At 30.8% G+C, this 27,083-nt stretch overlaps 1 protein-coding gene across 2 annotated transcripts; it reads right to left on the bottom strand.

Annotated features, from left to right (window-relative positions):
- Positions 1 to 14,793: 14,793 nt before the first annotated feature.
- Positions 14,794 to 21,301, bottom strand: LOC139893900 (uncharacterized). Of its 2 annotated transcripts, none has more exons than XM_071877099.1 (14): positions 21,077 to 21,301; positions 20,589 to 20,679; positions 20,378 to 20,462; positions 20,076 to 20,160; positions 18,973 to 19,042; positions 18,806 to 18,875; positions 18,584 to 18,632; positions 17,992 to 18,190; positions 17,459 to 17,664; positions 17,295 to 17,369; positions 16,178 to 16,247; positions 16,022 to 16,102; positions 15,454 to 15,533; positions 14,794 to 15,091 (listed from the first exon to the last, which is right to left on the bottom strand). In XM_071877099.1, exons 1-14 carry the CDS (start codon positions 21,181 to 21,183, stop codon positions 15,013 to 15,015), a joined length of 1,347 nt encoding a protein of 448 aa, XP_071733200.1. In that variant the 5' UTR covers positions 21,184 to 21,301; the 3' UTR covers positions 14,794 to 15,012. The 2 variants fall into 2 exon arrangements, with proteins under 2 accessions (XP_071733200.1, XP_071733202.1); XM_071877101.1 differs by having other exon boundaries at positions 18,584 to 18,629.
- Positions 21,302 to 27,083: the final 5,782 nt, after the last annotated feature.

Below are 27,083 nucleotides of genomic sequence, written 5' to 3'. Positions count from 1 at the left end.
TAAATTACAGTTTTGTCATAATTAAATCCTTAATTATTTTGGGGACTCAATAAACCCAAATAGTAGTAGGAGGTGTAAACCGAATAGTAATCACGAGTGATAGGGTTTATGGTGATCTAGTGAGTCAAGATGATGTTGTTGAGCAGCATGGTTTCGGTTTGGAAAGGTAACCAAAATAAGAGTGTGTTTTAGAGAATTCAAAGGTGGTGTTCGTTTTCAATGATGATGATCGATGCAGGAAACAATAACAACAGTTGAGTAGCAAGTTTTAATGATATTGTATTACTTGTTATAGGAACGAAAGAGAGCTGCAACAACAGCCATTTATTTCGAGCAGGAAGAAGGGAGAAACAGCAAGCACGAGTATGAAATAGTAGCTGTGGTGGTGGCGGTTTAATTGATTATATGAACAGAAAAACAGTAACCCAGCTGCAATAGTAGCTGCAGTGTTCAATGGTTTGTTGGTGGTGCAGTTTGAGTTCGAATGGTTTGGGTCTTGATCGAACATGAGGTGATTTGGGTCTGAACTGATCGGGCAGAAACAGAAAGGCTAAACGTGTAATGTTTGAGTGGTTTTGTGGTGTTGTTTCTCGGACTAGAATGTTGGAGATAGAGATTCAGAGAGGAGAGTGATCGATGATTCTCAGTTGTGATTTATACATGATGGTGGTGGCGGGTGGTGAAAAAGATGGGGGTCCGGTCGAATTGGTGATGGAAAGTGAGAGTGTTGTGTGTGTGAGTTAGTGTAGTGATATAAGTGGTGATATATCTATATACCCTCTCTGCATAAAACTATATATATAAATATATACTAGTGGGATAAAGAGAAAACAAACACATTATAATTCAATCAATTTCAATCAAAAAGCAGCCATATATTTTGGCTTTTAAGAAATCATAATTCAATCAATAACAGTACATGAATAGATAGCAGTCATATATTTGGCTTTTAACTACCGACAATTTTTAACGCGAATATAATATCATGCTCCATCGTTAATCAGTGGCGGATAAAAGTCTTCAGAAGAATTCCAAATTTTTAATTTAACTATATTTATTTATTTTGGTCCTTATGATATAAAATTCGATCCTTAATTTGTTAAATAAAAATTACATCAACAGTCCCTCTCAATTCTGGGTAGTGTTAAAACTTATCAAATAGTTCCTAAATACATTTTTAATAAGCCTAAAATTTATAAAACTCATTTTCGTATCACCGTTATTTTAAAATTACATAAGTTTGAATTTAACTTGCTTAATATCAATCGAAACTTCAAACGAGTATTACAATCATTTAATATTTATTTTTACTATACTTTATTTATATATAGTTATGTTATAAATAATAATTATTATAATATTCTATTTTTATTTTATTTTACATAATTTGTTTTAGTAACAACAACATAAAATGTTTCGAATTATATTTCCAATTATTATATATATATATATATATATATATATATATATATATATATATATATATATATATATATATTCACACATAACTATTTACAAATAGTGGTTCGTGAATCGTCGGGAATAGTCGAAGGTTAAATGAATATATGAAACAGTTCAAAATTTTTGAGACTCAACATTACAGACTTTGCTTATCGTGTCAGAAACATATAAAGATTAAATTTAAATTTGATCGAAAATTTCTGGGTCGTCACAGTATTAATTAATTAATAAGATTTAATTTTAATTCAAAATTATTTAAATTAATGACATCACCCACCATGCTTAGATTTTTTTCTTTTTGATTTTTTCCTAACAAAGGAATTAGCCTAATAATGACATTATCATTTTAGGATTTTATTAGAAACTATAGATATCTTATGTGATGTTTATTAATTTGTTGGATCGGCTAAGGAATTATGAGATTTGTTGGAGGCAAAGTACATCTCCGAGGATATTTCTAGTAAGGAGTTTCTTATTAGTAATTTTAATAATTAAAAATAGTAGATATAAGGCCGGTAATTGAGCAATTTCACGAAATTCTTAGGATTTTGTAATGATTTGCTCAACATGACTTGAAAATGGACGAATCCATTTCGATGTCATGTATAATTGTTAAATTTCCTCCATCTTGGCAAGAATTTATAAACACCTTGAAACACAAAAAGGTTCAAATGAATTTGATCGAATTGGGTGGCCACCTGCGTATTGAGGAATCAATCAGATACAAGAGGGCGGCATAGAAAATGGTAAGGAACCGATATCATCTTTTATCAACATGATAGAGGATAATAACCGTGAGAACAAGAATAACAACCACAAAAATTTAAATGGGAAGAAAAGAAAATTTGATGGCAACAATAATGGTTCCAATAGAGGGGCAATAGAACTAGTTGGAGTTGCGATAAATCCGGTCATTTTCAGAAAAGATTGTCGTGTAAAGAATATTGATGAAGCTAGCATGGATCGTTGTTAGTTGAAGACTTTTATAGCGGACAATGATGTGCTTCATATGGGCAACGAATCTGTTGCAAATGTTCTAGGACGTAGAAATGTTGCATTGGAAATTAGTTCTGAAAAAACAATTACTCTAAATAATGTATTTATATAACAAAATGTTGCGTGAATGGTCTCTCCGTCTAACTTCCTTTTAAATGTCCGTTAAGTGCCATCACGTAGACATTTTCGTATTCTTAATTCAGCTCAAGGGTTAATGTGCCTTTTCATGTTTTAATCTTTCTTATCTCTTTCTTGTTCCTCCTTCAAACTCACATTCTCAAAAAGCTGAAATGAAAAATTCTCTAGCGTCTATGCCAAAATTCAACCAATAACAAATTCCTCTATTAAACACAAAAGAAGGTTAAAATGAAAAGATTCTTATATACAAACATGATTCATCAAAATCTGGTAGGTGGAGATTTGAACAAAGATATCAACAAACCACCAACTATAATTTCTTCTCAATTTAATGAATTAAGTGTTCTAAACCCACATGTGACAAAATTCTGGGTATCTTTTTTTTTTTTTTTTTTTATTATCTTTTTACCCTTAATCGACAACTGTCGTCAGTAGTGGTGGAGGTAAAAGAGGAAGAACTGACGACGGTGGTGGAGGAAGTTGTGAGGACCACTGGAGTGAAGAAATATAACCTTGTAAACAAAAATGGTAGGAGACAAACTTAAAATTCACTCAAATTTGAACAGATCTATGACCGAGTGCAACAAGGGTGTTTAAAATGGAGATTTTTTTTTTTTTTTTTTCGTATTATTTGTTTTTTTTTCTATTTGATTTATTTAAGATTTTTTATTTTGATTTATATATTAATACGAGTTATTTAGTTTTTGGTCTTGCTTTAATTTATGAGAATTTGAGATTTTGATTATAGTTTATGTTTTCTTGATTTGTATTTAGTTTTGAATTCAAGGAAAAATAAATATGGTTTATATTGATTTTAGATTTAGGGATGAGCATACAAGGTAAGGAAGAAATTAGGGTTTGTGTAAATTAAGGGTGCGTTTGTTTACCTCTTAATTGAATGGTTTAGCACTGAATGCTGAACCATTCAGCATTCAGTGCGTTTGTTTTCGATTTCTGAATGACAGATGGTGTTGAACTGTTTTAACATTCAGTGCTCAACCATTCAGAGCTGAAACTATCTCTTAACTATTAAGCACCTAAATTTATGTGATATGCTCTTTAAATTATATGAAGAACACTTATTAAACAACTATCTTGTAGTTTTTATTCACGATAAATGTTAATAAGGCAATTTTATGCCATTCACATTATTCGTTGATAATGATTATCAAACAGGTTATTTTTATTTAGAAGCAACTTCATTCAGAGCCTTTGAATCATTCAGATTATGAACCATTCAACACTAAATCATTCAGTTTTATCAAACGCACCCTAAGTAAGGTTAGAGATGAAGATGAACGATAAAAGACTAATTTACCATCACATGCAATGCACATGTCAAGACTTAACGAATCTTTTTACAGAAGTTAAACGGAGGGACCACCCACACAATATTTGTAAAATTAAGGGATCACTGTAGCTAAAAAAAATTGACATGGACGCCCATGCAAAATGATGTATAAACGTGGGAGAAACGGATCAAAAAGTCAATAATAATATTACGTATATGAGTTATAAATGTATAGCAAAACGACGAGAATTTCTAATATTAAAATGAGGACGTCTTGGCACATTTTCTATCAACTTAAGAATATTGTTTCTTCGACAACAGTTCACTAAGCTAAAATTACTTGTAGTCACTTTCAGTGGTAATTTACACATGCATTTCCTTTTGTACATTTACCTTTTTTCTATATAAAAAAAATACTTATTCTTTATAAGTTTCTCATGTGCTCTTAATTAATTTTGCAGAAAATGGAAAAGAAACTTGTAGTTGTTTTCGATTGTTCGGTTACTTTGGTTCCTTACTGGCATGACTTCAAGACAATTATTGAGAAAATCGCTAGGTATAAAAATTCATTTCCATTAGTAATTAGTACTTGAGTTCTTTAAACTAAATTATGGAGTAATTGTAATGGGAAATTCATGAATTTAAGGAGTGGTTGAATCAGAATTTTTTGAATCAGAATTTTTTGAAAATCTTTTACATTCACTGTGAAATTTTTTCTTCTATTTTTAATTGAAAATACAACTTTCTGGATCATGAGTTTTTGATTTGGGGCAAAAACCGGATATTTTTGGACAAAATATGGTGACTTTTGGGTCAAAATCAAATTTTAAGTTTGAAAATTTCAATTTGAAGAAAAAATTCAAAATTTTAAACTTCAAAGTTTCAAAATCCGCATGTAACAATTTAATTATTCACTAAAAGTTCAAATGAATTTAGGAATGTATGGGTGTTAATAATGATGATCAAATAAAAAGGCTTTTTTAAGGTGTAATTTATATTTTATCTTCTATATATATATTTTGCATAATAGGAAATTATATGAGTTCTTTTATACTCGTAAAATTTATAAAGAAAAAGGTATAGAAATTTCTTTTTGAATGCGACGTTATGAGTTAAAATTCTAAAGTAGCATACATTACATTTGACGGGAAAAAATTAATTTTTTATCTTTTACAACATAATACTAAATTTAGTAAACTTGTTTAGGGATTTAGGTCTTCTCGATAATCTATTTTTGAACCATTTGATTATTTTAGTGAGGGTTGACTTTTTTGTTAAGGTTGACTTTTTTTAGTAAAGTTGACTTTTCTCATTAAGTTCACAATACTCTAACAAACCATGCGGTTTGTCCTTTTACTACATATTGTGGAAGGGTGATAATATGCACACAACCAATTTTTACACATACACAACCAAATATGTTTTACAGTATTGTACAGTACAACACTGTAAAGCATATTTGGTTGTGTATGTGTAAAAGTTGATTGTGTACATATCACTCCCCATTGTGAAACTATGGCATTTCAAAATTGATTGTCATTATTACTCCAACTACACTACAATATTATTATTTTTTTCTAAAAAAGTATATATATATATATATATATATATATATATATATATATATATATATATATATATATATATATATATATATATATATATGGGCACGATCCATGGATAAGCTTAAAAAGAGTACAGACGAGATAAGCAAAATAAAATTTTTTTTTTTTTAAATTTTTTTTTTTACATTCATAAATCTGCATTAAAATACACCTCTAATCAATTTTTTTCATAAAAAAAAAGTTCAAAATCTTTCAAAAATCGATGATGAATGGTAAAATTAATCATTCATCTGGTTAATTTATCATTCATTTTATTCGCGATGAATGATAAAATTAATCAATGCTATAAAAAACCAGATGAATGGTTAAATTAACCATTCATCTGTTTTTTTTATCATTCATCATAAACAGATGAATGGTTAAATTAACCATTCATCTGCTTTTTTTTAGCATTGATTAATTTTATCATTAATCGCGAACAAAATGAATGTTAAATTAACCAGATAAATGGTTAATTTTACCATTTATCATCGATTTTCGAACGATTTTGTTAAAAAAACTTTTTCGTTTTCTTCTATTTGCATATTAAATGATCGTTTTTTAAAAACAAAAATTGAAATTTTATTTATCCCGTTTGTGCCCCATTTAGTGCTTATCCATGGAATGGTCCAATATATATATATATATATATATATATATATATATATATATATATATATATATATATATATATATATATATATATATATATATATATATATATATATATATATATATATATATATATATATATATATATATATATATATATATAGGGGCACGATCAATGGGGAAGTAACCAATCGGGGAGAAGCGGGGGGAAGCAAATTTTTTTTTTTTTCGTTTTTTTTGAAGTTTTTTTTTTCCGGCATCAAGATCACACGAAAATATGAACATTTAGAAGAGACACTTCGTGATGAATGTTATTATTTAGGCGGGAAAGCGATCGACAAAAATAACATTCAAGATAATATTGTTGGTGAAGAATATGAACGTTTTTTTTCTTCATGTTTTGTGAAGTAAAATTTAGCCCGATTTAGAGTTTAGGGTTTAGGGTTTGGTGTTTTGGGTTTATTCCATAAACTCAAAACACCAAACCCTAAACCCTAAACCGTTCGTGTTAAAAACTCAATCTAAATCCTAAATCTAAACCCTAAATCTAAACCCTAAATCCTAAATTTCTAAACCCTAATATCTAAACCCTATAAACCCTAATATCTAAACCCTAATATCTAAACCCCAATAGCTAAAACCTCAAAATACGCTCGAAAAATAGGATAATTGTTATATATTACTTCTCCAAGCGTTTTCTCGCCAAAATAAAAATATTTATCACAAAGTGTCTTTACTAAATGTTCATATTTTCATCTCATCTATAATGTTCGTAAACAAAGTTTTTTCAAAAAATGAAAAAATAAAAAGTTTTTGCTTCCCCCGCTTCCCCCCGAATGGTTACTTCTCTCTTGATCCTACCACTATATATATATATATATATATATATATAGCGGTAGGATCAAGAGGGAAGTAACTAATTGGGGGGCAGCAAATTTTTTTTTTTTTCGTTTTTTGAAAAAACTTTGTTCACGAACATTATAGATTGGATGAAAATAAGAACATTTAGAAAAGACACTTCGTGATGAATGTTATTATTTTGGCGGGAAAACGCTCGAAAAAGTAATATATAACAATTATCGTGTTTTTCGAGCGTATGTTGAGGTTTTAGACATTAGGGTTTAGATATTAGGGTTTAGATATTAGGGTTTATAGGGTTTAGATATTAGGGTTTAGAAATTTAGGGTTTAGGGTTTAGATTTAGGGTTTAGATTTAGGATTTAGATTGAGTTTTTAACACGAACGGTTTAGAGTTTAGGGTTTAGGGTTTAAGGTTTGGTGTTTTGGGTTTATGGAATAAACCCAAAACACTAAACCCTAAACCCTAAACTCTAAATCGGGCTAAATTTTACTTCACAAAACATGGAAAAAAAAAATCTTAACATTCTTCACGAACAATATTATCTTGAATGTTATTTTTATCGATCGTTTTTCCGCCAAAATAATAACATTCATCACGAAGTGTCTTTTCTAAATGTTCTTATTTTCATCCAATCTATAATGTTCGTGAACAAAGTTTTTTCAAAAAACGAATTTTTTTTTTGCTTCCCCCCGCTTCCCTCCGGTTGGTTACTTCCCCATTGATCCTGCCCCTATATATATATATATATATATATATATATATATATATATATATATATATATATATATATATATATATATATATATATATATATATATATATATATATATATATATATAGGGGCAGGATTGCACCATATATATATGGAAAAGTGAATATGGTGTTGTTGTGCATATAAACTTATATGCAAAAAAAAAAAAAAAAAAAAAAAAACTGCAAAAAAAAGTCAATTTGCACGCAGATTGACTTTATCTGCACAAAAAAATCTGCAAAAAAAAAAAAGTCAATCTGTAAAAAAAAAACTGGAAAAAAGTCAATCTGCACGCGAGTATGAAAGGTTTGTCGATGGTTCCATGGGTTCTATACTACCTTTGATTCTCCATGGATCCTCACCCTATATACATATACATATACATATATATATACATATACATATATATATATATATATGTATACATATATATATATATATGTATGTATATATATATATCTATACATATATATATATATATATGTATATATATATATATATATATATATATATATATATATATATATATATATAAACGAGCACATGATACCGGATGAATTGTGCATTATGTGCACCATCTGGTCACACTCTCTTTCTAAACGATTTGATATAGCCATGAATCGAATTCAAGTGGTGTGTTTCATTTGGCAATTCGTTAACCACTCAGGCAAACCTGATTTGTTATATCTATGTATGATCTTGTGGAGTAAGACGTAATACAAATTTAACAATCTATTTAAATTTAAACCCCGTTCAACATGAATGACACAATTAAGAAATAAATATATTATTATTATTATTATTATTATTATTATTATTATTATTATTATTATTATTATTATTATTATTATTATTATTATTATTAATTTTTATATATTAATTTATAGTCCGCGCCAAATTAATAATTAACAATTTATAATTAAAATAATTGTAATTTTAATAACAGTAATAAAATAATGAAACAATAAGAATAAGAAAGTATTTGCATTATCGATTAATAGTTGAAGTCAAATTAAATGTTGAAATTCAAATCAATTCTAAACAAATTAACAATTGATTTGACATTTGAGACAATTATGTCATCATAACTTAAATCAGTGGTTGAAATTCAAAATTATAAACTTATACGAAGGTCAATTTTTTTTATTAGTGAGGAAACTCCCCACGAACGAGCACATTGGCTTCCCATAGATGGTAAACCTCGGGTAATCAAAATCTCCGAACATGAGACCTGGTACTGAGTGAATTGCGCATTATGCGCACCCTCTGATCACAGTACTCTATGTTCAAAAGAAAACATAACATAATTTTTCTCTTTATATACGGAGATTATCCATGGAGAACTTAGGTAGGGATATAACTTGAAGAACATATTTACGCGTAGTATTTTTGACAATTTATCATTAATTTCAAGTCACAATTTTTTATTTAAATAAAAAAACACATGGTTTTATGGATTCTCTACGATCAAAAGTTCTTCTTGATTCTTTCAATATATATATATATATATATATATATATATATATATATATATATATATATATATATATATCTGCTCAGCAAACGTACAAAGCTGTTTGGCTGACCCCCTTTGTCCCATTCGGGTTGGGTTGACCCAGAAGTACAGTAAGAAGGAATGGAACCGCTTGAGTGTTTTCTGAAGTTCACACTTGGGTAAAGACGACTGACTTTGAAAACGGAACACGAACCAATTTCAGCTATTCCGGCTTCTTATTGAGCGTAGCGAAATCAAGGTTTATGAGAAAGTCATCGAAGTTTCTATGATGTTCTACCTTTGTGTAGTCTCGGTCCATAGTGACAGTGGAAGGCTCTGCACCTGAGCCTCAGTAAACTCAGCAGAAGTGTAAGGTGTATGTGAAGAGAATAGAAGAGATGAAGTCCGCCCCTTAGCTAGTCTATCTCCAGATCTGACGCAACTCCGTACCGAAATCTCACTACTACTCAATTAATTAACGACTACAGTTTTTCATAACCTGAGCTTTCCTTAACCAGTTGACCTTACTTCGTAGCCTTAGCCTCCTTTTCTTTATAGTTCGACTAAGTGACTTCGTAACCGAAAAACTGTAGGTACGGAGTTCGAGCAAAATATGTAGGTTTTGGGGAAAAAAAAATCCAACGAGAGCAAAGTCGTAAAACCCAAAAATTTTACACTGAAAAAAAAATCCAATGGAGGCGGCCTCCCCCAAAGAATGGTCTAACAACAATACCCCATTGTTGTGGCCCGTAAGAAATTGTCTTAGTAAACCATGTAGCCGTGGTTTGTGTCTTTGTGATACAAAAGATGATAACCCCCCCCCCCCCCCCCCCCCCCCCCCCCCCCTCAGAATAGGTGATAACATTCATGCTGTTAAAGATTTTTTTACTTAGTATTATGGTCTATGTGCAGGAAGTTTTTTGGGAACAATGCGTCAGCTTCTTCGGTATGATTTCTTTTTCCTATTACCTCCAATGCTTCATTTCACATATACCATTGTTCAATTAAAATTCATCTTTTATGGTGAAAATGCAACAGGTTCAGTCCGCGGTGAAATACAGTTTTACCACCATTGTCCCTGACGTCCAAAATCTTAGTACGTATAGACTTCGAATTTTGTATTGAGTGAACTAATAAATATATACATATATCTTAACATATATTTTTGCTTTGTGTTTGAAAGATCCATGTTGTACCCGCACTGCAAGTCTTGATTCGTTTCTATCTTTCTTATCGCGTTTAAACTTTAACAATGTTACTCATCTTGGAAATACAGTAATCACTGATGGCCTGTCTATGGCATTAAAGGTAATTAAGTACAATATAATTTAATTACGTCAAATAAAATTGAACTTCATCGAGCAACTTGAGTTTAATTAAATTACGCGAAAATTTGTCATATATCTATACAGATATTTCCATCGATGCATCCACACCAACGGGAACCAGATCTACGACAATGTCTTTATGTGACTGCAAGCCATGTTGGTCCTGATTATGAAACGATAAACGATGTATTCAAGAAGGTTGATCATGTCTTTAATTCTTAAACCTTCGATCATTCGTCCTGTTCTTAATTTCAAAATGTACTAATTAATTAACGCTCCGTTTCATGTGATCAGTCGTACGTGACGTTATCAGTCATTTGCCCATGTGGCACACCAATGAGCAAAGGCATTTATGATACGGTAAGGCTCCATAAAATCTTTGTGGTCTGTTATTTATGGTATTTTTTGTCGTGTTTTTCGCCAGTTTTAAATTTTTTGCTATTTATTGCAGGCTAAAAACGTCAAGGGGTCGTTTATCATGGCGCTTAAACAACCGTCGATCCTATTTTTCATTTGCGGCCAATTTCAAGAGGCTAGAGAAACAATTGAGCAGTTAGGAGCAGAAACTAACAATGGTAATAAATCGGAACAAGACATGTTCCTTCAAGACAAATTTCCTGAAAACGAGCTGCTGAAAACAAGCGACAACAGGCCAGTAATAGCAGGTACGTACGTAGTATTGTAGTAACAAACTTGTTCAATAACTGCACATGTGGTTTACGATATTACGTTAATGGAGATAAGTTAAATTTTTATATAGATGATGAGAGAAGCAACGTTGTTCCCAATGATGTATCGCCTGCGTTGAAATCAATGTATACAGTAAACACAAGCATGCCGATATTAAAAGCAGGTTTTAATTAATATAACACACACATTCATTAAGTACTAAAATTTGGTTTACAATAATGCATGTGTTAACTTTTATGAGTTATGGTCTATAGATAACGAGCTACGCGCCATTGTTAAGCCTTTCTTGCTGCCGCTAGAGCCAACGACTCCCAAAACCACGCAGGAATCACAAGTAGTAGATGATGACATGCAATTTATAGCAGGTTGTAGCACGTTCATCAGGGCCGTCTCACTAATTTTGAAGGCCTTGTTCGAGACATAAAAAATTGAACCCTTTTCTAAATACATATAAAAAGATACCACTACTTGTTTTATAGTCATAGACATATAAATTATTTGATGAATGAATTTTGATGATTAAATTTTTTTGGAAATAATTTCCGTGATTTTCTTTACGAAATACTGTAATATATAAATGAAAATGAATGCATTGTTGTATATGATTTTCAAAATTTTGAGCTCTGTTGAATTGCACACTTTGTACATGTACCTGGACGTCTCTGCCTCAGAGAGTTGTTCATTGATTAACAACGTATACAGGATTTACAATAACATGTTAATGGTGATGATGTATTTTTTTTTATATATATAGGTACTGATATAACCGACATCATCAATGATTTACCCTTGCCATTGGAGCCAATGTACCCTGAAACTGGACCGGAAATGCAGACAGTAGATGAAAACATGCCATTTATAGCAGATAGCTCATACACAGGGTTTAATGACAATAGTGCTTTGACTATGTCGGCAGAGGTTAACGTTTGTGCTGGATCATCGTCATTAGAACCAGTTGCTGATGAAGTTGATAACGGTAATAGCTATTTAAACTTTACAGAAAAAAACACAACTGAACTACTGTTTTTGATCAACATAAGAATGTAATTAAGATTTATGTTTGCGTTTATATCGTCTTAGGTACAACTTTGTGGATGCAACAGGAACGGTTACTGAATAATCATAATGGATTACCTTTAAATCATTCTGATCAATGGGTAAATTTATTTATTGCCTGTCATTTATAATTGAGATTATACAGTTAAAAGTATATTGTATATTAACATAACAATTTGATCAGTACTCAATTTTCTTGATCAGGCAAAAATTGACAGTTTGATAACTCCTGAATTCCGGCCGATTGAACTTGTTTATCCGAATTATGCTAAGTGCTGCGTCACTATTAATTATATGGATCCGCAATTAATGGCTGATCTTATAAAATATCTACAAGAAACTGCAACATCTAATGCAAACAAGCCTACTCAAATGAATACATTTCATCTTTCGACGTCTTGGTTGGAAAAGAATAAACCAGAAGAAATGCTAAAAAGGGCTCCGATATCTAAGGTGTCGTTGGCACTTGACACAGATGTCGGTTGTTCATCGAATGCCAGCTCGTCGAATTTTCCCCCCAATTATAGTTATTATACAAATTTGTCAGTTGAAGTACCATTTGGATTTGTCCAAGCATGGGAGGTAATTAATTTGAATTTATTGTTCAATTTGAATTCCACCTGTCGTCGGCTTATAAAGTTTGACTAGATAGTCAAAATTGTCCAAAAAAGTCATAAAACAAGTCAATTTAGTAAATTTTTAAATTTTTTTTAATAATAAATAAATATAAATAAATACCAAATAAATATAATAATAATTTGGCGACGGCATATTGTCGGCTTAAGTACTCTCTACCTTTGACGAATGGGCTTTTGATCTAGCGGTATCAAAGAAACTAATCAACCCCGTTGTGAACACAAAGAGTGAATTTGTTGTTAAAAAAGATAGTCTCTACCTTTGACTTTGTCAGTCAAAGTGGGTCGCACTTGTCGTCAGAAAAGACCAAAACGCCGACAAAAAGGTTTTGTCGACCCTTTTTCTATGATGACGTGCTTTCGACCACATGTCGTCAGTGAATGCCTTTACGGACGACATGTCGTCTGGTACAGTCGTCAATGTTGTCCTTTATCCTTGTGTTGTCGTTATATATCTAATTCTTTGAATTACAGGGAGACATAACTTCAAGGATATTAGGATCCACCATTGCTGTGAGCAAACTCGTGGTACATATATTCTTTGAACGTTTGCCCAATTACTTCATCGATCACTACAATAATTAACTATATATTTTCGTTCATGTTTCAGGCGTATCGAAAGCCAGAAGTCTCAGAGAAGTAAGCGTATATCGACAATTATGCTAAATAGATTTTATATATATACATCATTGATATATAATCGTATATGACAAATGTTCTTTTAGGTTCTTTGAGAAGTGGCCAAAGATGATGCAGCTGAGCAATTTCGTACCTGTCACAGATACTTCTATCTGGTAAAAAATTTCTTTACAAATCTACGATCATACACCGATATAGAAACCATTAATTAACAATCATTTATCGTTTTGTGTGAATTAGTCCAAATCAAGCCGGCAAGTATTATCTCGCCTTCTCTGTGTCTGATACATGGCCGACGTGGGTATCAATGATGTCAAACAACCTAGTAAGGAACTCGATGTTTCATCTGATATGTTTTTCATTTATCGTACGAATTTCACCATTTTAATTTTTAAACTAAACCTTGAAATAATTTGTGACAGTGTGCGTACATTTATCTACCTGGACAAACGCTCATACTTTGGGCGTCTGCAGATAAAATGCGCCTAATGGGCACGTTATGTGAAGGGGTTAGGCATTTGCATATTTACTTGCAGTAACATTTTTTAAACAATATTGTATGAAAAATGTATCTGATTGTGTACTTTTTTTTTTTTTTTTTTTTTTTTTTTTTATGATTGTGATGCAGATAATACCAACCCCAGTTGACTAGTCTTGAGACTGCTTGAAGATGGAGTTGGGAAACATGAAACCAAACAAATTAAATAGAGTATCCATAATTGGAAATCAGCCCTTATAAATAGTGTGTTTTCTAGGCAGATAATGAATATTTATGTGGATTAATTTATGTTTTTGATTAGGAATTTATAGCCGAGATTCTAAATTTACATTAGTAATGGGCTAAGATTTAGTTTCATTTACAAATGAAAGTTATATCCTATTATAAATTGTTCCTTTGTCGAGTTTTAATTAATTAGATAATGAATATAGTGTCGTATATTTTAGTGCGTAGTAACTCAAGACCAGGATTTATCGGTGACCAGCCTGGTCAGTGACCTACCTGATCAGCTTTTGAGGGGTAAAAATGAGACAAGTCATTGTGGCTCGAGAGTATGCAATCTCAGCCGTTGATATCTATGATCAACGGCCAGATTCACTGTATCTTAGCAACACTACACTAAACGTAGAATGCATGAATTTGAGCCCATGAACACAAAAAGGTTACTCTGTCGAAGGCCATAAACATAAACATCCCATATAAAGAATCTAGTAAACATATAATAACAGATTAAATGTCATACAAACTATAACACTTACATTAGTTATATAAATGAGTTAACATTTGTAAGATAAGCAATCTGAATACCGTGACAGTTTCTTTACAGTTTTGGTGAAATTTGTCTTCACAGATTTACATTTTTGCTTCACTGGTATGATAAAATTACCATGTGACTACAAATTTTTGCATTTTCAGCTACTATATGTACGCTTTCGGGTCACCTAAATAACTAAAGCTATACGTCATATACAGGTAACCGCTCCTCAATACTTAAGCGACAAATAGGACACTTTTTACACTTTTCGGAACAAATGCTGCACATAGAGAGATTAAAAAAAATCATGATAACACTTGAGTGACTTTTAATGATTATCTTTAAGAAGTAATAGTTTAATAGAGTAAACCTTGTGTTGTAGCTCATTTGGTAGTAACCTGCCTCTCGTAGCGAGAGGTCAGGAGTTCGGCTCCCATGAGGTTGCCCCTTTACCCTTGAATTCCACCCAATGGTGCCTTCTGCACATTGCGTTGCGGAGGCAGTGGGGGAGGGGGTTTTTACCGCCCATGCCCTCGAATTGTTGGGGGCGGGTTATGCAACTGTGGAGATGAACGTGTGGGTGGTTAAGTCCCCTGGGTGATCCTGTACTGCTGTCCAAAAAAAAATAGTTTAATAGAGTACCTGCAAAGGACCCGATGCCGACATGGAAGGAGTACTATGCTTATTTCTCTTTCAAAGCAAACTCGACACAAAATTTTTTCCTGAGATAATGATTTCAAAGTCCAATAGTAATCACAAGTCAATACCATATCTTTTACGATTATATAATAAAAAAAACAAGAATATATTTCATAGTGTTTACATGCTTGAGAGAATAAAAGCTTAATACTTGTTAGTACTAAGGGCCTGTTTACTTTCCAGTTAATGATCTGTTTCTGTACAGATCTTAATTCAGGAAGTAAAATTGTTGTTTCTTTGTCATTTAATCTGAAATTTGGTCTGTTTCCAGGAGACATGGAATTAGACACCCCTCCAGAATAAGAGGCAAATGAAAATAGAGGCTAATTCAGGGGGGGGGGGGAAAAAAAAAAAAAAAGTAAACACCCCTAGTCACTAAACGACGTTACGGTTGGTTAGAATTTTGAGGTGGATATAAAGGGAAAGTATGTGTGTCTGTGTAGCTAAATTTATAAAGTAAGTTTAGAAGTAAGAGCAATCTCAAACAGAAATTAAGATTTAGAAGTTTTACATTCTGTAGCCTTTCATACTCCTGTTGGCTGAATTTCGAAATCTCAGTTTGTTCACCAAGAGCAGTTTGAAGTCTCCAAATCTAAATAAACGGATTAATAAAGATTAAACTTGTAGTTTATATTAATGAAGTATTATAGCTAATGAAGGTGGTTACCTCTTCAGCCAAATCCTTTTTGGGCATTTTCTTAACTACTTCAGGTGGGTATCCACAAAAAGTATTATAACTGCACAAATACAAGAATATTAAAATTTCAGAACACGTAAAAATGTCCATTCAGATGTGTTTTACTAATATATCCATATATAAAAATTTTCAGGTTTTTAATAATTATATTGGTGTTGACTCAAGTGGAAACTTTGACCCATTTATATCACTGATTTGGGCTTGTGGTCAAACAAAATAAATTAGATAACAGCCTAGAAGGGGAAAGGGTACCAAAGAGCCAATGGTTTGGCGGTATCGAGGTCACCCTTACAACTTTGAGGTTGAGGGTTCGAGTCCTGCTTAGGACATTTCGTGATGTATATATTCGTGTTAGTATTGGTGTGTGAGTTTCCCTTTAGAAAAAAAAGAAAAAAAAAAAAGAAAAGAAAAAAGGGAACGGGTCAAAGGGGTTCAAAATGACTGAATGTCTACTTTAAATCCATAAAATATCCTAGAAAGTTATTTACATATTAGAATAATTCTCCTTATTATTGTAATAAACTAATAATGTGATAATACCCGACATTTCAATTATTTAATAAAACTGGACAAAAAATGTTGACTGATTTAGCCTGTTATCTACCCAATTGTACTAAAAACAGCAAGTTTTAACTCAATTTTGTGTTGACTCGGTAGCAAACGGGCCCATCTTGATACATTTAGTGTTGAATGATTCAAAAGTTGTTGTCTTGATCCATTAAAAGGGTTACAAAAGAGGAACACAATAAAAATGTAGATAATTATCATAAGATTTCTCCAACACAACATTAGGTTCCCATTCTTATATGATCCAAATATTAAGCAATTGCCACACACACAAAAAATCATCCCCCCATGTACTTTTCGTTTTTTGATGGTATAAAATTCTCCGGGGTACCGTCCCCTTTTTCCAAAAAAAAATATTAAGCAATTGCCACACACACAAACACCGAACGCAAGTGGTAACGATGTTGAATAAATAACGTATATACTAAAAACATAAACAAAAAATAAATATATCTGACCATATTGTTAACCTTCTATTATTACTTAAAACTAATTATCATTATGTTAATGGGGTACTTACCCCGAAGTCCCATCATGGTAAAGCCGTGCCTGTTCTTCTCGACTTTCTTCATCAATGGACCACCAACCAAGCAATCTATTCACAAGTTAGAGTAAAGAGCATAATGAGTAACTTTGACTTTTTTGGTCAACATTTCATCAATTGTTACATAGACACGTGCTTACCTAGAGCCACAGTGCAAAAACTCGAACCAGTCGCGAGTTCTAGCAGAAATGATGAAGTATCTTCCTGTGCGGGCCCGATTAAGGAATAAAACAATAGTATTTTCCACCAAAAGAGATCCAGAAAGAACAACTCCTATTCCTTGCAGTAGAAGTAAAGGAGCGAATACAATTGAAAAAGGGATAGATCTAGCAGCAGCAGGTTTTTTCTGAAACTCGAATAACGTACAGTTAGGTTTTATATAAATTATTTCAAGTATTTAAAGATACTAAGGTAATCTTAAAGCTTGAAAGAAGATATATGGTATCTAAAACCCAATACGGTGCCAAGTTTGAAAAGGTCAACCTATGTATAAAAATTACAACTTGATTAATTTTTGAAACTTTTGGACATTTTGTGTCAAAATTTTAGAAAGATTAGGGTTTTTATAGGTAAAAGTATACGGTAACAAGATAAATTTTTTTAACATAGTTGGTAACCTTTTTATGCATTAAAAAAGTTCCAAACTTTATTAATGACCAACATTTAAACATACCTCTAAGCGTATACAAAGCAAGATTTGAAAAACAATAATGGGAATTTTTGTTATGTGACCACCAATGTCTTGCAGCCCACAAATCCTATCATCTGAAATACTCATTGATGATGAATGGCTTTCATTTGTTTGGAAATTTCTGTGAATAGCTGGATTTGACCACTTTGTACAAACCAGAAATGCAAAGCACTCTGCAATTCTGTAAGACGACAAATTGCAACAAGTTAAAACGAAGGGAGAAAATTTGAAATAAAATGTAATCAGCGTTGGTCTGATTCTGTTTTGAGTGGCACTTAATATTCACTCGCAAAAAGGCTCAAGCTTTAAGATATTTTCATATAAGATAATCTGACCCAAATACGCATAACAGTGACAAGATGGTAACTTTTACCATGCTGACTTCTAAGACCTATTTAATGAAAGAACATAATGTACCCAGTATACTGAAGAAAAGTCTTTTGAATGTCCAGCCTTATGGGGTGCAAATAAAGTGTATTAGACAAAACAGGAATCAAACAACAGTTCGATAACTTTTTATGCGATTTTTTATTAAAAATGAAGACAAATTGTACAGATATGAAGAGAACAATACCCAAAATTTATAAACAAATCCCACCAGCCTAAAGCACTGATATCACCTGCTAAAGAAAGCAACCAGATCAGACATGGTGTAATGACTCCCTTTTGTTTCACAAACATGAAAAGGGCTCTTGCATGGGTTGTTTAATGGCAATTGAATGTATAAGACGATGAATTATATAACTATATATTCACATCTTAAGGCTATAAAATACTCATTTGAGGAGAATATTACCACATAACTTGAGAAGTGTGAACAAGGTAGCAGCAATGAAGAAAATCATGGATATTGAAACCCAAAAATGCTGAAATAAGATTGAAAGGCCAGGTGGTAATGATTATTTAAAGTTCTTATGAATTTAAGAGACTAATGATTTCGTTAGTTATGTAAGCTAAACTTACAGGAAGTGTCTCCCATATTTCATCATCACTGAAACTTTCTTCTTCTCCTGGTAGCAAAGCCTTACACATCCTGTAGACCAATACGTTATATGAATTCAGCATGAAGCCTAACAATGCGATGTTTTGAATTGCAATTGGTTGATAAAATAGTCTCTTGTAACTTTGTAAGTGAATTTACTAAGTTTATCAAAGAGTTTACAGATATGAAAAAGCTCAGGTAATTTATGCATTTAATACTGATTTTGGGGGATTCAATAATGGTCTCCGGATCAAACACAATATTTATGAAGCAAATAACAACTGAAAGATAAAACTAATCACATTCTGACTTGAGATGTAACACAATAATCTATGTTAGAACCTTATATGTACCTGAAGTCAAAAAAGGTGTTCCCATACGGGTAAAATTTGGTAAATACTTTTGTAAGTTCCGTCACTATAATTTAATTTAGTTCCTATTCTAGAGGCCATCGTTGTGATTATTGTTTTAGATATCTCACCTTGTAACTATTGCAAGTTGAGAATCTTGTCTCAGGTTCGAATCTTGAGTTCCTTTCAAGAGGTCTCGGGTTCAAATCTTGTCCAGGACGAATATTTAGGGGTGGCCAGGGATGAGTTGGAAATCGCCGGGGACTAATCCTGTTGGGATGCGTACATCAGAGTATGGGGTCGGATTACTCTCCCTCCCGGGTAGCCTGGACAGGGAAAACCTTCTACCTTTTTACCTTTACTAACTAGTTAAGTTGCAACACACAACTAAACTATTGTCTTTGGTGAGATTTCAGGATGCACAACTTGATTTTATATAGAAATGTCATGACTATGACGTAGACGCTTCTATATTAAGAACTCCAATTATGTGAATGAAGAAAACTCTCCATTAGGTATTAGTTCCTATCCCCTCATAGCAATATGTTTATGATTATTACTTAACCTAGAAATTCGATTTTACATAGCACTCATCTTACAAAACATACAAAAACATATGTAACAGTTCAGGGAACAGATGGCTGAATTAACTAACAAAAACCATATAAAGTGCACATAAAATTTGAGTCACAACAATCTTTCACATAAAACTAGCACCGTTTTAAATTTCTAACCTGACATTGTCGACAAAAATTGATATTTCAAATACCAACAAAGGAAGAAAGACGATCTTCAAATCTACAACAGACGTTCTTCTAGCTACATAAAAGAAATAAATACGCTCTCAGAACCTTGAACAACACACTAAATAAAAAATGGCAACCTTTTGGTTTACTAGATTATATAACCAACTAAAAGTGACATAGCTAAACAGACAGCAAATGTATTCAAAAAATAACGAGCGATTGATTCTGAAATTATTGGTTCACAAAACTTTAAATATGTAAATAAATTATAGTAAATGTACGTTCAGTACCATAAACACTCTCGAGAAATACACAAAGAAGCAGTTCAAATGCAACAAGCAAAGGTATGCCAACAATTGCATGACAAGGTGCCCACTGCACAAACAGAGATAGGAACGCATGATGCATACAGTAAAACTCGTTTAAATTCTAAATACACGATCACAAATCTTTCGAACAACATAAAAAAAATAAACAAAATACAAAATGAAATAATCATACATGTCGGTTATGTGGAGCAGATGGCGCAGGCAAAGAAAATCTTCCTCGCGCTACCACTAAATGAAATAAAAAAAGAGGCGAAAAAATAAACCTGCATTTCAATGAAAAAAGAGGTTGCAATTATAAAATTTTAAATTCAATCAGGAACAAAGTTTAATTGTGTAAATTATTATATTAACACATAACAACAAAAACAAATAGGTTGAGAATAACAACATATAATTTCAGAATATTTTTAGGGTTTATTGAATTTGAAAAAATCAGATAAGATTGAAGCTCCAGGCTTTTATATAATCCAATAAATTTAATAAATTTCGGTAATCAGCAACATATACTTGTATGATAACGATCATTAAATTTACCAGAAAGTAATATTGTTGTAATTATTTTATAATATAAAGCATTGGTACAAAAGTATGTTGCTAGCATGACTAGGTTCATCGATATACAATATACAAATGAAATTAAATTAAATTAAATTAACTAACCACCAAGAAGAAAACAAAAAGTGATCCAATTTGAGAACGAGTAATAGGGTAAAGCAGAAGAGTAGAGAGTGAGCAGAGAAAGTTTGTGCTAATCTGCGCAACCTCATTTTATTTTATTTTATTTTTATTTTGAATATATGAATTGTTTTTGTATTTCTGTATAGTTTAGTTATATTTTATATATACAGAAGCAGGATGATGATAACAACGATGATGATTGGTTTGAGACGGATGAACCATAGTTTGGGATAATCAAATACGATGATGATTGGTACTTTGGTAGCTTCGTTGTAATATCCAGCAGGTTACCAGTTTTTTTTTTTTATTACACCGCTAGTCCCAAATTTTTAAACATTATAGCGCTAGTCCCTGTGGTTTTTAAAAAAGCTCACTCTTGGTCCAGATTGTAACGTCTGTTAGCATAGCCCTTTAATAGATGCCATGTGCTAAGCACATGATGGGCATAAATGACATTTTACAATTCATATGCCTTGTTAAAACCACAAGTGAAGCGTGATTATCAAATTAGGGTTCTATTTCCTTTCGCTACTTGTAAATTAGGTTTAATTTTTTTCATCGCTGCTATCATTCGAACTTAAAGTGTTTTTTGTGGAATCGACCATATTGTAGCCAAATAAAGCGAAATGGATAAGTATTTTTATGAAGAAAAAAAGCAATCATTCGAACTTCCTGAATTGTTAAAATGAGTTCATACCCAAATTGTTGCGAGTTAAGAATAAGTTTGAGATCAAGGTAAATTGAAAGAAGCTGAAATAAAAGACTTAAGATTTGTTTGTGGATTTCTATATTTGTAATTTTGTTATTTATTGTATTTTTCTTTTCCTAGATTAATACGTGTTAATATCCTGTATTTTTTTTTAATAATGTTGAAATTGAAATGCAATATCATTATGTTTTTGCAAGGCAATGAAGTAATTTTATTATAACCTTTTTGTGTATTGGATATTGTAATTGCAATTAACTGTATTTGCACCAGATGAATTTGCATAATGTATTTGACAAATGGGTCATGAGGAATGTCACATTGTATTATATGTTTATGAGTAAATGACCCAAATGGCATATGCATCGCAAACTGTATTTGCACTAGATGGATTCGCAAACTGTATTTGACAAATGGGTCATGTGGAATGCCACATTGTATTATATGTTTGTGACCAAATGACCCAAATGGCGTACACATCGCAAACTGTATTTGCAAATTTATCCTCAGACTAATCCTGAGTCTTCGAATTTTAGCATCTTTAACTTTAACCTTGGCCTCAAACTTGTTCTTAACCCTCAACAATCCGAGTGTTATCTCATTCGAACAATTACACCTCACTAGATTCACCCTTCCGATAATATGAGCATTTAGAACTCTACAAATGGTAAAATACATCAAGTTTTAGATAAATAATCAACACCCAATTATGAATTGGTACTTGGCATGTATAAAAATGTCGTCCAGGGTTCTTTGGAGTCAGAGAGGTTCGAATAATTGCATTTCTTCAACAAAACAGTTAACCATCACGAATTAATTGGATTAACGATTATTGAATTGAAGAAACTCTAATCAATTAGAACCTTAGATCTTTAAATGAGGCGAATTGAAAGAAATAACGGAGGTGGTTACGTGAGAATAGAACCCTAAATATGACTTTAGGGATTTTATTCATAGCATTATTGTTAAATTACATTTTTAACCACCATGTGAACATCACATGTTTTAATTTAACGGAGGGACATAACAGAAGTTAACAATTGGACCAGCGCCAAACAATTAAAAAACCACAGGGACTAACGACATAACTTTAAAGAATTAGGGATGACCGTCATAATTTAACGTAAACCACAGGAGCATTTGTATAATTTACTCTTACACACACACACACAGATATATATATATATATATATATATATATATATATATATATATATATATATACATATACATATATATATGTATATGTATATACATATACATATATATATGTATATGTATATACATATACATATATATATGTATATGTATATACATATACATATATATATGTATATGTATATATATGTATATGTATATATATCTATACATATATGTATATGTATATATATCTATACATATATATATATGTATATATATATATATACATATATGTATATGTATACATATACATATATACATATATGTATATGTATATATATACATATATACATATATGTATATGTATATATATATATATATATATATATATATATATATATATATATATATATATATATATAAATGTCATCTTTGATCCTTTAACTTTGTATCAAATATAGTAGGTGACATTAAACAATTTGTTGATTTCGTTGACCTTGAAATATTAAAATATATTAGGGTTAAAGCTACAAATAGTGTTGAGTGACCAAAGTAATTAAGGATTTAATTATGACAAAAAAAAAAAAAAAAAAAAACAAATATGTACACTAAAAGTGTTATGTGCAGCTAGCACAGGTTTGTTTATGTATAGACAGCAAATATTGATGTGTCGAGTGTTTAGTATGCTGCCTAGTATACCAGCACAAGGTGGACATTATTCTTCAATTAGCACAGGATGTGTACCCAGCATTTCAAGAATATCAAGTGACTCAGCATAGAAGAACCAGCATAGCTGGTAAGAAGCTTACTACACAAGACAGTTATGCTCCATTACAAGCATAGTGTTTTCCTAAGTGGTCTACATCAATTGTACTATTCAACAGAAGTTGAAGACAAAGTTGAACAGACAAGGACACGCGTCGGCGGCTGACAAGTGACCTTACAAGACCACGTGGGAATGCAGAAGTTTAACGCATGTGCAGACATGTATTATTCTTTGTCAACGCCTAGGGAACACAACATTCTATTTGTTTAATCAAATAGTGGTGCCAAACCGAATTGGGGTGTTCCTGCAAATAGCTACCAAAGAGGAAAGAAGAGAGCACGCTCTCTGATGCAGTTGTCCCTACAAGTACAGACATCCAATGTACCAGTGGACAATAGAACAATTATATGGTTAATAGGACTACTATAAATAGAAGTATTTACTATTGTAATAACTTGAGACGACCTGTCCTAATCCATAAGGACGAATACAATAACATATGGTTACATTGCGAGGTTCTGACCTCTATATGATACATTTTACAAACATTGCATTCGTTTTTGAAAGACAAACTTTCATTACATTGAAAGTTGACAGGTATGCATACCATTTCATAATATTCAACTATAAATGACCTAATCTGCCATTTACTTAATAATAATCTTTATTGGACTCAACGACTTGAATGCAACGTCTTTTGAAATATGCCATGAATGACTCCAGGTAATATCTTTAAAATGAGCAAATGCACAGCGGAAGATTTCTTTCATACCTGAGAATAAACATGCTTTAAAGTGTCAACCAATAGGTTGGTGAGTTCATTAGTTTATCGTAATCAATCATTTCCATAATTTTAATAGACCACAAGATTTCTATTTTCATTTTTCATAAACATCATCTCGTATCAGGCATTTCGCACAAACTGCATAGAGATAAAAATCATTCATATGGAAAACACCTGGTAATCGACATTAACAAAACGCGTCTAGAATATCCCCATCATTCCGGGACTCTCATCGGACATGATAAAATCGAGTACTGAAGCATCCGTAACCCGGATGGGGTTTGTTAGGCCCAATAGATCTATCTTTAGGATTCGCGTCAATTAGGGTTTCTGTTCCCTAATTCTTAGATTACCAGACTAAAAAAGGTGATATTCGATTCGATAATCGAACCATAGAATGTAGTTTCGATTACCTGTGTCTATTTCGCAAAACATTTATAAAAGCAGCGCATGTATTATCAGTCCCAAAAATATATATTGCAAAAGCATTTAAAAAGGGAGCAAATGAAACTCACAATACTGTATTTTGTAGTAAAAATACATATGACGTCATTGAACAAGTGTAGGGTTGGCCTCGGATTCACGAACCTATATCAATTGTATTTTTATTAAAACATGTAATGGAAATCTCATAATTTAATTTATTACTTATATAATATTTATGTGTTTGTAGTTATATAAATTTTATACTAAATTTTTTATTTAATACATATACTTTATTTATATGTATTATATCTTAAATTTTATGTTATATATCTATTTTGTATATATACATTTAAAATAAATTTTTATTCATTTTGTTATATTAATATATCTATAAATATATGTTTAGTATTATATTTAAAAATTGATAGTTTATTATATGTAAGTATTTTTTATAAATATTGTTCATGATAATAGTACTAACCTAAATGAAATTTTAATAAATATAATAACTTTATTAAAAATGTTAATTTTTGATAAGGAGATAGTTTTAATAAAAATAGTAGTAATAATCATATTAATAAATATAATGATAATATTGATAATAATACTTATGTTAATAATAATAATAATAATAAAAATAATAATAAAAATAATAATAATAATAATAATAATAATAATAATAATAATAATAACTTGATACAATACTAATATTAATGATAATAATAATAGTTTGTGTTATTTTCGTAATAACAATAATAATAATAATAATCATATTCATAATAATAATAATAATCATACTTATATCAATGTCAATGATAATAATAATAATAATAATAATAATAATAATAATAATAATAATAATAATAATAATAATAATAATAATAATAATACTAGTAATACTTAGTGATATTTCATAATAATAACTAAAATGATAAATATAGCAATCATAATATTAATTTTAACATACAATAACAATAATTAATAATACTCATAATATCAATAATATTACTAATAATGGTTATGATACTTATAATTAAGATGATAATAATAATAATTATAATACTAGTAATAATAATAATAACTAATGATAATAACAATAATAATAATAATAATAATAATAATAATAATAATAATAATAATAATAATATTAATAATAATAATAATAATAATTAATAATAATAATAATTAATAATAATAATAATAATAATAATAATAATAATAATAATAATAATAATAATAATAATAATAATAATAATAATAATAGAAATAAAAGTAATTGTGTATACCCTTAAAGCTTTGTCTAAAAAGAATGCTCCAGACGGGACTCGAACTCGCGACCTCCCATTACCCACAAACACCCTTAACCATCGCACTGCCGACTGTTTTTCTGATTTAATTCCCAACCCAATTAATATAACCCGTTTCTGCTATTCATCATCTTCTTCACAAAAATAAACCGACCGGAACCCAATTAATCATAACAACGAATTACTTAGTTTAATTTACAGCTTGAAATTGAAATGGAAACGACCTGTAGTGGGGGTTTTTGATTTACAGATAAGAGGAAAAAAATTAAATCTTTGAAACAGTTTTCGTGAAGAACACCAAACTCAAACATCGATTTAAATCTTTGGACGTTTTTAGTTTATAATTTCTACTTGAAATAGATTGTAATTCACTTCTATAAACTTCTGAAATCATCTATTGATCCAAAAACACTAAAACAAATTCGAAATTCATGAAAAACAAATCGTTTGACTTTTTGTTTTGAAACTTTGACTCCAAAATTTGAGATCAATAAAAGGAATTGGAACGTGAAATTTTACAGATAGTTTGAGTATTGTATTCCTAACATGAAATGCCCCGTCCTAATCCATCCGGACGAAGCCCATATCGATTACAAACGATTCACAACAGTTGATTACATCGCGAGGTAATTGACCTCTATATGATAAATTTTACAAACATTGCATTCGTTTTTAAAAGACAAACTTTCGTTACATCGACAGTTGACAGGCATGTAAAGCATTTCATAATATATCCAAATATAATTGACTTAATAATAATCTTGATGAACTCAACGACTCGAATGCAACATCTTTTGAAATATGTCATGAATGACTCCAAGTAATATCTCTAATATGAGCAAATGCACAGCGGAAGATTT

This window comes from Rutidosis leptorrhynchoides, chromosome 2 (genome assembly GCF_046630445.1).
Source record: "Rutidosis leptorrhynchoides isolate AG116_Rl617_1_P2 chromosome 2, CSIRO_AGI_Rlap_v1, whole genome shotgun sequence".
Taxonomy (NCBI): Eukaryota; Viridiplantae; Streptophyta; class Magnoliopsida; order Asterales; family Asteraceae; genus Rutidosis; species Rutidosis leptorrhynchoides.
This window is presented reverse-complemented; position numbering and strand designations above follow the sequence as displayed.

Bases quoted from the DNA above. Each gene is read 5' to 3' on its own strand.
- LOC139893900 (XM_071877099.1), bottom strand. From the start codon at position 21,183: ATGAGGTTGCGCAGATTAGCACAAACTTTCTCTGCTCACTCTCTACTC. The intron at 18,876-18,972 runs GTAAGTTTAGCT...ATCTTATTTCAG, and splicing joins AAATATGGGAGACACTTCCT to CATTTTTGGGTTTCAATATC. The intron at 16,248-17,294 runs GTAAGTACCCCA...GTATTTGTGCAG, and splicing joins TACCATGATGGGACTTCGGG to TTATAATACTTTTTGTGGAT.